The sequence below is a fragment of the Phalaenopsis equestris genome, unplaced genomic scaffold (assembly GCF_001263595.1).
Source record: "Phalaenopsis equestris unplaced genomic scaffold, ASM126359v1 Scaffold000002, whole genome shotgun sequence".
Lineage (NCBI taxonomy): Eukaryota > Viridiplantae > Streptophyta > Magnoliopsida > Asparagales > Orchidaceae > Phalaenopsis > Phalaenopsis equestris.
Window position 1 is genome coordinate 64,064,774 of NW_018164444.1, and position 13,807 is coordinate 64,078,580.

At 30.8% G+C, this 13,807-nt stretch overlaps 1 protein-coding gene across 1 annotated transcript; it reads left to right on the plus strand.

Annotated features, from left to right (window-relative positions):
- Window positions 1–4,821: 4,821 nt before the first annotated feature.
- On the plus strand, window positions 4,822–13,367 carry LOC110034946 (40S ribosomal protein S15a-like; the record flags this gene model as incomplete). Its single annotated transcript, XM_020739189.1, is given in 3 exon segments — window positions 4,822–4,965; window positions 5,048–5,208; window positions 13,143–13,367. Coding segments are annotated over 3 exon segments (393 nt in total). The 3' UTR covers window positions 13,242–13,367.
- Window positions 13,368–13,807: the final 440 nt, after the last annotated feature.

Genomic DNA, 13,807 nt, shown 5'->3' on the forward strand with positions numbered 1-13,807 from the left:
TTATAAATAAGTTTTAAATTTAGGGTTTTTTATTTCATTTAACATTATTTAATTAGGAAAATAACAATTAATTATTGAAATTAAACTTTATACCTAAAATTACTCTCTTTCCTATGCGTTAAATTTCTCGTCAAAAATCCCTTTACTCATTTTCAATTATAAATATTTTGAAATTTACTTTCAATTATAAATTTGTTACCTTAAATTGCAATTTCTTCTTGTCGAGCCATCTTTTTTGATCAAAGCATCACAAACGCTTGCTTGAGCATCCTAAGTTTATGAAATGCCTTTTCTTAAGTTGTGCTTATAGAGCTCATTCAAGCTCTTCTCCTCTTTGACTCGATGAGGGCACAAGAGACCCACAAGAAAAGCTCTCATGAGTTGCTCCTTGCTCCTAGACCTTGAAAACACTAGAGGCTTGGCGATTTTGCACAAAGGAACTTATCTAGGGCGTCACCCGAGCTTCTTAAATGCACGATTGACATGATTGAATGTTCTTGTGAGCTATACGATCCTTTCACATGTGGAAACTTGCTTTGATTGGGGCAAATCACTCAATTTTCGCTATCCTTTGTCCGTTTGCTGCTCACGACAGTCAACAGAGTCCCTCGTGCGAGGAAAATGCATGTTTTTCTCTTTTTCTGCCTCTTGCCTTTTCTTTTTTCTTCCGTCTTCCTATTCACTTTCTTCTCTGCTTCTGCTGCTGCTTCTTTTTCTTCTTCCTTCTTAGTTTCTCTCTCTGTCTCACTTCTTCTGGTTTTCTCTCGTTCTCTATCTCTTAAGTGTGAACTGAAGGGACGAGAGATTCATCTCTCGTATAAATGTTTCCATGAGCGGCCGCTGTGCGAGTGAGCGACACCTCCTTCTCAAGTGTTGTAAATAGGTATTTCATTTTTTTTTAATTAAAAGAATTAAAATTTTTAATTGGTTGTTATTGCACAATTCTCAATTTCGCCTTTTAAAATATTGGTTTATTGAACCAATTCAAATGAGACTTTCTAACCAATAGGAAATCTTAGTTTATCGTCTTCAAAATTGTAATTAGGATTTAGAAACTTTCAGAACTCCAAAATCATAACATTTTGAACTAAAATTAGGATTAATAAGCTAGTAATTAAATTGCCTTGAAAATAACAAGTTCCTTGTGATATCAATAACTTGAACTTATAATCTGAATATGACTTGACTGGCATCTATACTTGCGTGGTTAATGCATGCATCATTGTAACACATATCAATGTCTCTGTGCTTGCATTTCCACACATGCAAGCTACTGTCTGTGATTCTACACTGACTTGTATGCTCGGGCTTGTTGTAACATTTTGATGAAGAGAATAGTAAGGATACAATTAATGTAGCAAATGATTTTGTTAGTCGGAAATGCATGTTTTAATTATACCAAAAAATATATATCAATTACAAAATTAATTTTTTTTTTAAATTATTAAAATGGTTTCTTTTTTCCTTATGCACCAGAAAAGCTTCTTTACACATTCTTCTCTCTCATTTACTTTTTTCAAAAAATGAGGGAAATCTGTGTTCTTCCTCCAATAGCTCTCTAACCTTTATGAATATTTTCCTTTGGCTTGCGAGTACAAAATAACTCCAACATTACTTTTCCTTCGGAGTTTTACTGAGTTTGTTTTTATTTTTTTGGTTCAATAATTTTTTTTTAGCACATGTTTTTCTAAGTAGCATATTTTTCCAAGCAAATTTGATGCAAGTGAAAATTATTATTGGACACTATTTTATCTTAGAGATCTATTCTATAGAAGTTTAAAACTCTATCTTAAAAAAATTAAGTTTGCTTTTTTTTAATAATCTCGTAGAAATATTTATTGCTACAAAATAAAATTTAAATCAAGGTGGCCAAATGTTCCACTACACCCCACCACACTACAACTCACGCAAAAAAAATAAAACCTAGGAACGTAAGGCCACAGTACAACTCACACAAACAAACCAAAAAATAATCTCTTATTTACACGGATGAAAGGAAGATCCAAACAATCACCATGAAACAGCCGAGAAAGCTCCTTAGGAATCTTGTTGGATACAATAACTTTCTGCAAATCCAAACCTTAGCTGCCCAATTCGCACATTGATTACCCTCACGATGAATAAATGACCACTGGACCTGCAAAATACTTTGACACGCAAAAATATTCTTCATATAATTATTAATAAACCAATGATACTCCTTACGATAATTGCAAATATTCCAGAGAACCAACAAATCCATCTCAATCATAATATTATTCCAATTGCAGTTAATGGCTAATTTCATAGCAATTAATACCACATCCACCTCAGCCATAAGAGGATTAGCCGGAAAGAAGGTGCAGTAAACCAACATAAGTAATTACCAAAATGATTCCTACACACTCCACTGATACTAGCAGAACCACACTGTCCAATAAAGCTCTTTTCCAACTTCTAAATTTATGTTGTGTTTTAAAATCGTTCTGAAGTTTTATTTTAAAATTCATCTCTTTCATAAATCTAAATCTATTTTATAGAACGTTTGAATTTTATTTTTTTCATATTAATGTAATCTATCTTGGTTGTAAAGTGATTAAAAGTAAGTTATAAGGCCACTTTTTAATTTTTGTTTTATCTCCTTGGAAATATTGAGATCTAAAAATTGTTTAGATTGTGTTGAATTTTTTCTATCAAGTCGTTGCCTTGACACAAAACATTATTTTTTTACTCTAGGTTAGATTATGCTTACGCATATGGGATAGTATATAGCTTGCACTAGACTTTTCCATTGAGAGAAGTGTGTTTATAAAGCAAACTTTAGATTAGTGAAATTCTAGCTTGGATGTGAGTTTGGTATGGATGTTGACTGTGTTGGTGATTGAACTATGCAAAATTATCAAGCTTTTTTTCCCACTTGCTTTACGTTTTCTGGATGTAATTTGTTTTTAGCTGTTTTCATTCATGCAAGTCATTCAATTGTTTTCGAGTTAATATTTGTAGAACTCGTATAGAAGAGTTATACAGCTTTTACATATATGCTTACCCATATAGGAGAGCATATAACTTGTACCTTTATTCTGGGTTAATTTCAAAATTAATCAAATATTTTAAAAGCTAATTTACCACCATAAAGTGCCATATTCATCTAACATTTTTTGTGTAACTAAGGTGCCCAAGTAAAGAGCCTCAAGTGATGCTGAGTTTTGAGTTGGAGCATAGTTGACTTAAAGTGGGGTCCTACACATGAGTGTACTTGTGATCTGCCATCCTTTTAGTGTGTACTTTGTTCTAATAGAGCAGATGAATCATGATTTTGGAAAAGAAAGGACTTACATTCTGGGGAAGACTTATAAATGTTGATTTGAGGAAACTTGGGACTTATTATTTCGAATTTAAGGATGTCCAAAGGGTTTGTCCAAGGTAGCTCAGATTTAGGTATATAGGATTTTTTAGCTCAACTTATGCGTAGGTCAAGCTTGGAAAATTTACTAGGTTAGCCATTGGTTTCCACGGTCACTGCTATGGTCAAATTATAACTACATCAATTTTAACTACTAGCTCGGGGCTAGCTAATTGACACTAGCATGAGGCCATTATGGATATATTTTTAATTGGACTCATTTCTGATTCAAATTGATTTGCTTAAAAGCTTATTATGACTTTAGCCATGAATGAGTTGATTTCGAACTTGTAGATCAGATGAGTCCAGGTGTTAGCATGTACTTAAATGGTAACTTGATTTTAATGAAAGATGGAACCACAGTTAAAACAGTTTTTGTTGCGCTATTTCTTAAGAAATGCCCTGATGTACTGTTTTATTTTAATTTATCGCATGAAATAATTTTTTTTTTATTATTTATCAACCTAATATTAATCATCTTATCATTTCAGTTTTGAAGGAGCAATAAGTTTCAGTTTCACCCATATTTTAGTTTTAACGATGCAATGAATTGCAGAGAACAACTTTGTCGGCCAGTCAATTTTTTGATTATCTTAATAAATAATAAAAAAGAAAAATCCATTAGTTTATTTGCAGTCTGTAAGCTTGGTTTATTTGCTATGAATAGCTGAACTAGGTCTCGTGTTCTCCTGAAGGCTATTATTGAAAAATATCTTGCAACTGTCCATGGTGATTTATGGTTTCTTTGAGCCAGATTTTTAGCAATTTTTGCTTTCCAAACAGTTGCGACAATTTTGTTTGGCTATTATTCTCCTGCTGTTTTTCATAATTTTTTTGGTGGAAGCAGCTTTTTCAACCATATTTGCTAGAGTTTGGTATATTCAGGTGAACTGCTGTCGCTTTTTTCAAAAAGGAAAAACTCTATAAGGCCCATAGTAGTTTTTGAAAATATATGTTTTCACAACAATATATATATATATATATATATATATATATATATAAAAACATCTTTTTATATATATTATATATATATATATATATATATTTATGCGTCTTGTACTCAGATCAGTTGGTCGGGCATCTGCTGTCAGTTGTAAATCCCATCTAGTCTGAGGTTCGATTCCCCCCGGAGGAGGGTGTGGTACTCGAATTGTCAGGCGCATCGGAATGACCAAAGCTCGTATAATAGCCTCAGTCCATTCTTTATATATATATATATATATATATATATATATATATATATAATTTATTCGGCATGAAGGTTGGCGGCTGTCTCCCTGGATGCTCTGCTAGGGTTTCGTATATATAATTTATTCGGTGGCATACTGCTATAGCCCCTCTAAATAGACTCCTATTATAATTTAATCAGCTTCAACTCATTACTAATTCAGCTGTAAACTTTCTGTGAATCTTATATTCCTTCTTGTCCTCTTAATCAGTCGCAGCTAAGATGGTGCGAGTGAGCGTTCTAAATGATGCTCTTAAGAGCATGTACAATGCTGAGAAACGGGGAAAGCGGCAAGTCAAGATCAGGCCATCTTCAAAAGTCATCATCAAGTTCCTCCTTGTCATGCAAAAGCATGGTTTGCTCTATTATCTTTTCATTTCCTAGTTCTTTCAAATGCCATTAAATTGTTCATTAAACTGATCTATTTGGTAATTCAGGCTATATTGGTGAATTTGAATATGTTGATGATCACAGAGCAGGGAAGATTGTGGTAGAACTGAATGGACGCCTAAATAAATGCGGTGTCATTAGCCCCATGTTTGATGTTGGTGTTAAAGATATTGAACCATGGACTGCAAGGTTACTCCCTTCCCGTCAGGTTTGCTCTCAACTGACTCATTAAAGTTCCTATACTTAATCTGATTTTAATTTTATGTCGTATTTGGTTAATTTAACATATAACATATATTTTATAAATTTATTACATTTTATCATTTGATTGAATTAACTAATAGCATACGATTTGGAATATAGCTATCCTAAATATGGGATTTGGTTCCCATTATAAACGAATAAAATGAATTACAAGTGATCATAAGTTGTTAAGAGTGTTGGATTTAAATTTTATTGTTGAACCTAACTTGATGTATGATAAGATTATTAATTTCATATGTTTTAGAAGAACTCAAGAAATAGATCATACATGATTAAAGGGGCTTAACCATGGAGGTGTAAAATTTCATTAAGGTTGATAAATATGTTTTCATTGAGTAACAAACAAATACAAACTATGTTGTCTTACGATGGTTATTAGAAAGCTGGTAATCTTGCAAATGTAATAATAAGCAAAACAAAATCTGCAATTCTTATGCTTTATATAATAGCTTAGGTACTATGGTAAGGATTAAAGGGATGTGAAATAGCTTATGTTTGATATATTTGATGTGAAAATTTTTGTCATGTATTAAAATTGAGGATTATAAGATCTTAGTTAATGATGAAGATATTAAGTGAAAACGCTGTTATTGAAAATGTTTAAATGAAATTTTCAATGAAGTAATCTTTCTTTCAGGACATAATGAACAAAATAATTTCTAATTTTTGTCAATTAATTCCGAAAAAATGAAGCCCAGCCAACCATGAAGAGTATTTATTTGTTCTAAATATGATAGCTATTTAGATTTGGGAGTCATGGAGAATTTCAGAGTACTAACAAATTTTTGATTGAATCTAAAAGACTTAAATAATGCCAGAGAATTGGAGTTGTATTTTGGTACTAGTCGTTGAAAAAAAAATGAAATGTTTGATACCATGTTAGTAATAGAGAAATGACGCTTACATTGAAGTTATGAGAGAGTATTGAAATGCAATTTTGGAAAACTGTTTATATCGGAGAATGATAAGTTAGGAAAATTCATAGTAATCATATTTTTGTGCTAAGATAATTAATAAAAAGGCATAGAGTACAAATTATGATTCTTTATTTGATTTTAATTGATATTGCAGTGTAATAAGGATTAGTTTGCTATGCATAAAAAATGTTTATTGAAGTTTATTAACGATATATGTTTAATGGAGCATTGAATAACATTGCTAAAGGCATTATTTATCGAAGTGTTTTAATCATAGTAGTTTTAATTGATAAATATGAAGTTTGTATGTTTTCGTGTATTATGAAGTTGTTTACAAATATTTATTGAAGTGAGCTATCTTGCTATTCAATTTTAGACCTTGAGTTATTCAATTGTGACATTGGTTATAGACAATTTTAGTGGTGTTTTGTTATTATATGTTAGTGGTAATGCTAGATAATGCAATATTTAGATTTGATGAAATGTAAATATTTTTTGCTTATTATACAAATGAATAAGGATATGAAACTAATATTGCGTAAATGTTAGGGCGTCCCCTGAAAGCATTACACTATATTACCTGAAAACAGTGAAAAGTGTACACAGGTCGCTACACCGACATTCGGGTGTAGTGTTAAATAAGCAATTATCAAATTATAGAAAGATGCTGGCAAAGAAGTTAGTTCATGAAACTAATATTAGGATATGATCTTGAAACATAAGTACTCTAATAGGTAAATGAATGACAATAGTAGATATGCATAGGAAGATAAATATCTTTTGCATTCAAGAAACTAAATGGGTTGGAGAAAATGATATGAATATTGATAGTTTAGGTTTTAAATTCTGGTATTCAGGTAGATGTGTAATTATAGAGAAAGAATGTTGTAAAAATTAATAGAATTGGAAATAAGATTATAGTTCTAAAGATTGTTATTGATAATAAAATTTTTAATGTTATAAATGCTTATGCTCCTCTAGCAGATTTAAATATATATTCAAAAGAAAAATTTTGGAATGACTTAAAAAATTACTAAAAATAATACCTATTGAAGAAAAAAATTTTATTGGAGGAAATTTAAATGGTCATGTTAGTAGACTGGTAGAAGATTATAGAAATATTCATGGTGGTCATGGTTCTGGAGTGATTAATGGAGAAGATATAACCATATTAGATTTTTCTTTAGCTTATGATTCAGTTATGGCTAATACTTTATTTAAGAAAAGAGATGAATATATTATTACTTATAAGAATTGATCCAATAAAAGTAAAATTTATTTTTTTCATATGAGAAAAATATATCACTGAGAATGTAAAGATTCAAAGGTCATTCCAAGTAAAAATTTAAGTACTCAACATCGATTGTTAGTTTTGTATTTTAAGATGAGGAATTGGAAGATAAAAAATACAATGAAACATTGTCATAATTTGATAAGGACACCTAAAAGACAAATAAAATTAATTTTATGAGTAAACTTTAAGATTTCAATATTTGGCATGTTCATGAAGATGTTAATTCTATATGAGATTAAATAACAAACACTATTAAACAAGTGGCAAAAGATGTACTTAGAGAATCATAACGAAAATTTTTTATAAAAAAAAATTTGAGGTGGAATTTTAACATGCAAAAAAAATAAAATATAAAAGGTTTTGTTATAAAAATTAGTTTAAATGTAAAAGCATAGAGAATTGGGAAAAATATAAGGTGGCCGGTAGGGAGTCTAAGAGAATAATTTGTGATAGAAAGACTTCTGCTTTTAGTGATCTTTAGAATAGATTATAAGGTTTCAAGAGAATTTCTTTGGAGAGTTCTAGTAAGAAAGGTGTAGATATGACTTATATATAAGTCATTAAAGATATGTATAATAAAGCTGTTACTTGTGTTCGAACAGAAAGAGGGTTGACCAACTATTATTCTTTTTCAGTTGGATTGCATCAAGATTCGATTTTAAACTCATTTATTTTTGCTTTAGTTTTAGATGCACTTACTGTACAATTACAGTAGGATGTTCTTTGGTGTATGCTTTTCACTGATGATATTCTTCTTGTGGGTAAAACTAGAGAAATAGTTCAAGAAAATCTTAAATTATGGAGGTCTACATTAGAGTTTAAAGGCCTCCATTTGAGTACATCTAAAATTGAATACACAAAATGTAATTTATTAACCATAGATTTAATGGCAGAGTTGTAGCAATTGGTGATCAAATTTTTAAAGGTGCAAATGTTTTCAATATATCTGGTTTATTGCCTAAATTGATGGTGATATAGATAAGGTTCTTTTTAGTAGAATTAAAGTTGGATGGTTGAAGTGGAAGAATGCTTCGGGCCTTTTGTGTGCTAGAAAAGTACCGCTTAGACTTAAATGGAACAATTTATAAGATGGTGAGACCTACAATGCTTTATGGTGCAGAATGTTGACCTTTAAAAGAGAAGCATAAAACCAAGTGTTGCTGAGATAAGAATGCTTAGGTGGATGAGTGGCTGACACTTTAAGACAAAATGCTAAATGAATGTATCAAGGTTGGTGTAGCTACAATGGCAGAGAAGATAAGACAGAGTCGTCTTAGATGGTTTGGTCACATTAAAGGCCGACCACATGATGATATAGTTATTGTTAGGAGAGTAGATGCTTTAGACTCGACTTATGTTAAGAAAGATAGCGGTAGACCTAAAAGTCTTGGGCATGTTATATAAAAAAATGATCTTAATTTATTAGAATTATATGAAAACGTGACACTCAATCAGGCACAATAAGGAAAAAAGATTCATTTGGCCGACCCCACTTAGTTGTATAAAGGCTCGTTGCTGTTGTTGTATACAAATGAATAAGGATGTAATTTTTGAAGCTATGGCTAGTTTAAAATAGAGATGCATTTCATAAGTGCCATACAATAAAAGAATATCAGGAGACTTTGAGGTGAATTATATTAAATTAGAATTGCACCATTTTATTGTGAATTTGAATATTGGGTAGTAAAAAAAAAGCCATTAATATTTAATTTGAGTATGGTACATGCTGTTGTTGATATAAATGTGTGAAAATTGAGAATGACAATTTGAAAATGATTATATTAGAGGAGGGTTGGTGTTACATCTTATAAATTTAACATAAAAAAATGTTGTTAACATGCACAAGAAAAATGTAGAAGATTTACTAATATGATTAGTAACAATTTATGTTGAATGATTATGAGGAAGGTTGAAGGGGTAAAGGGGTAGAGGGGTAGACCAAAGATAACTTTGGTATGGTTTTGGTAACACGTTGCACAAAATAGTTTTAAGATTTTATGTAACATTTAACAAGAATAAAAAATAAAGATGATGGTTCTTAACATTAAAGCCAATTAATTGGGTAAGGTTCTAATCATGATGTTAGCAACCAAACCTCCAAAAATAACTCTTAAATGATTCATAATACAATTTGTAGAAAAAATAAGTAATGGGAAAAACTCTTAAGAAATTTCATTTTTTTTTTTTTTTTTGTACAAAAGCAAAGATATATATACAACTCTCAGAAGTATTATAAAATAGAAATAAATCAAAAAGGGAGGGTATATAATTAGGGCTCGACGATCTTATAGGAAAGCACACGAATTATAATCCGAGGATTGTGGCGAGATAGATCTAACAAAATAGAGGCTCGATCCGTGTGTTTTGATCCAATAGTATGGAGCTTTGATCTGTGTGTCTTAAGTCCTTTGTTATATGAGGGTCATACATAAATAAATCCAGTGCTACAATGCTTTGATCAATGTGCCTTCAAATCTTTGCTATAATTAGAGTAGAAATTCAACCCTCCCTCTGGAACTGGATGATGGTGATCTACCATTCTAAGTTTGCTTATAATATTTCTAAATATTTGGTTGCAAAGTGTTTTGGTGAATGTCAACTAGTTGATTTCTGATGAACACACATGAAATAGAACCTACTTTCCAATTTTTTTATAAAGTGCCTATCAACCTCAATAGGTTTAGTACGTTCATGTTTTATAGGATTGTGTGCAATATCATTGCATCTAAAAATTTCTAGAGGGATCTTTGAGAAGATGTTCTTTGCAAAGAATTCTATCAGGTAATTTAATAGAATGTTGGAATCAATTTCCATTTATTAAATTGGCAACTATTTGAACTTCTCCTCATTATTGTTTAAGTATTTGATTGTGTAGAAGTGTCCTAGTTATCTCTAAAAGGTGACAATTTTTTCTTTCTGTCATTTCATTTTGTTTGGGAGTGTTGGGGCAGGAAGATTGGTTGATAATACCCTTTTTTTTGAAAAGAATGATGTTAATGTATGATTAAAATAATCACAAGCATTATCGTTATATGAAAAAAAAAATAATTTTAGAGTTAAATTGATTTTTTTATCATGGCAGTGAATATAGAAAATATAATACTAATATAGGATTTTTATTTAATATAATATAACCATGTGATTCAAATGTAGTCATCATTAAACATAATAAAATCAGTGACTCTAGAGATGTTTGAGATTTTAGAGGGTCCCATATATCATAATAAATTAATACAAAATGACTTTACTTTCACGAAAAGAACACGGTGATATTTAACAATTTCATAAGTTTCACAATGAAAGCCTTTAATGTTTATATTTATAAAAAAAGAAGCAAATATACACTAAAATTTTTAAAAGGAGGATGTTCTAAACTATAATGATGGGTCATCCAAATATTGTAGGTAGTATGAGAGGTGGAGTATAATAGTTGACCTCAATTTTCAAGAAACTATAATCCATCATTTTCTCTAGCTTGTCTAATCATCTTTCTTGTAATGAGATCATGAAAAATACAATAATCATTAAAAAATATATATAATTTTGCATTTGTGGTTCTGGGTATATTTGTAAATTGATAAAATGTTAACTGTATATGCGAGGGTTATGGTTAGAGAAATTTAGACATCTCTGTCTTGCTATAATTTTTAATGATCAATCCACCACTTTAATTTTTCTATTGCTAGAACAAGATTAGTAAGTTTGAATTATATTGACAAGATTTGTCATGTTGTTGGTGGCCCTGAATTTATGATAATGAAATGGAAATACTAGTAGAGGGCATTAAGAGCATAAAAATTAGAAATCATGTCATTCTTAGCAAGAGAACAATATTTTGATTATTTTTTAAGGAATTGAGATGTTTTTTAATGGAGAAAAATGATTCTTGTAGCTGCCCCCACTTATTGGGGTAATGGCTTGTTGAGAAAATTTTTTAATTTTTCGATTTCTTCTAAAATGAATCCTTCTAACCCCACTAGGTTGGTCTGTCTTTTAAAATTCTTGCCTTTACTTCCTCCATAGTCTTGGGGTTTTCTGTGAAATTTCTCGCATTTGTCTTTGTTGTGCCCTTACTTTTTGCAGTAGTTGAACCATAAATTTCCTTTGGAAGGAGGTTGTTTTTCTTTTCGAGAAGGCTGTGACAAAAAGTTTTTTGCCTTGGAATTTAGAAGTTCATATCAAATATCTCTAAGGCTGAAGTATTGATCATCATCGTCCTTACTTCTGCTTCAACGAGATAGCACTTTATTCAAAGAAGAGAAGTTTTCTCTATTTAATACTTGAAATTGAATTTGGTCGTACTCATTGTTGAGTCTTGCAATAAACTCAAAGATCCTTCTCGCTCGAATGTTTTAAGAATCACTTCATCCTTATAGTAGGACATCTTGTGATCTTGATAGTAGTCCAACTCTAACCAATATATCTTCATGAAGATTTTCTTTTTTGGTAGTGGCAAGCTTTGTCTTCATTTCATAGATGAGTGGCTGAATCTTTCACCTTTGAGTAGGTTTATTTGACTGCATTCTAAACATCATCTGAGGCTGAGAGAAACATAAAAGTTCCATTGATCTTTGGTAGCATGGCGTCCGCAACTATTTCATGACCATATAATCAGTTTCTTCCCAAAGTAAAATTTGTTTGTTTGGACTCTAGAGGTAGATCTACGAAGTGTTGGATCATTTCATTTTCCTTTAGAAAGGACTTCAGAATTTGTGATCATTCAAGGTAATTTTTCTCGTTCAAGTGATAAGATGTTTGAAATACCTATAGTTCTCATTTGGTCTACTTTTCACCTTTAATCATGTTTAATTACTTTGAAATTAAGTCAAAGAACCCAAACGTCGTGAAAAGGAAAATTTGACAAGAGATAATGTTAGAATCGGAAACCCTAACCGTAGAGAATAAGAATAAATGTTGGAAGTGAGAACCCTAATCTTAGAGAATAAAAATAAAGATTGTAAGGAACACTCTAACCTCCCTCCGATACATTGTAGAAAAATAAATAATGGGAAGAATTCTAAATAAAATTATTCCTTTCTTTGTATATAAGAGGAAATGCATATATGCAACTCCTAGAGACATTACCAAATATTAATAGAATCAAAAAAGGAGGGAAAAATTATTAGAGGCCGGCGATCCTAAAAGAAATCACAGATTATAATCTGAGAGTCGTAGAGAGACAAATCTAACAATATAGAGCCTTGATACATGCACCTTAATTTAAGAGGCTTGATCTGTGTGCTTTAAATTTTTTGTACTCTGAGGGCCATAAATAAGTAGATTCAACTATACAAAGCGTTGATCCGTGTCTTCGATTTTTTGCTATGATTGGAGTAGAAATTCAACATAATACGTTCTTCTCTAAGGTTTTAATTCAATTTTAAAATCAGTATTTTGCAGGCACAAAATTTGTCTTAAAAACTTGGATTTCGTTTTCACTAATTTTTAAAAGTAAAATTGGAATCAAAATTTTTTTGTGATTTGCAAGTTTACAACCTCTTTTTTAACCTTATTTTGATTGTTCTTTGAGTTGTATTTTCTCTCTACAAGCATGAAATGAACCCATGCAACATTTCAGTAATCAGTACATGTATTTCCTCTGAAATCAGCCCTTTATAAAGCTGGCATGTGTTTATATGCTTTTCATTTTATATGGTTAACCTGCAGTTTGGGTACATAGTGCTCACAACATCAGCAGGCATCATGGATCATGAGGAAGCTAGGAGGAAGAATGTTGGAGGCAAGGTTCTTGGGTTCTTCTACTAAGACTAAAGTTCTCCCAGTTGATGGAGTCTCATTTATATGGTACAATGTATTTCGGAAGAAAATTTTTAAAGATTTTGTAGCAAAACCAATCTTTTGAATGCAGACTAATCATTTGATCGTTAGATATATTGTTGAATAATATGTTTGTTGTTTTAGTTTTGAGACTGAAATTGTTATTTAAGCTTCATTTGATTAATTGATGATATTAAATATATTTTCATGTGTAGTAGAATGTATGTTTTGGATATAAAGAAATGTGTTTTAACTTTTATGGTTTTGGTGAATGTATTAGCAGTGTTTTATATATATATATATATATATATTCCCTTGTGAGTTGAAAATGAAGGTAGTATTTTATTTAAATATGTTTCCTATGAGAAATGAAATGTGATGGCCTTTCTTTCTTTCTTAGCAACCGGACGCCCTAAGTATATTTATGTCTAGGTAAAGCCTCTTTCTGTTGTAATGACCTTGTACCAGTTAGGTCTCGGGTTTTAGTCCCTACATCTAAAGCTTCAGATTGGATTGTCTCTTTTGTTTGGCTCAGAGAATCATTGATATGGATT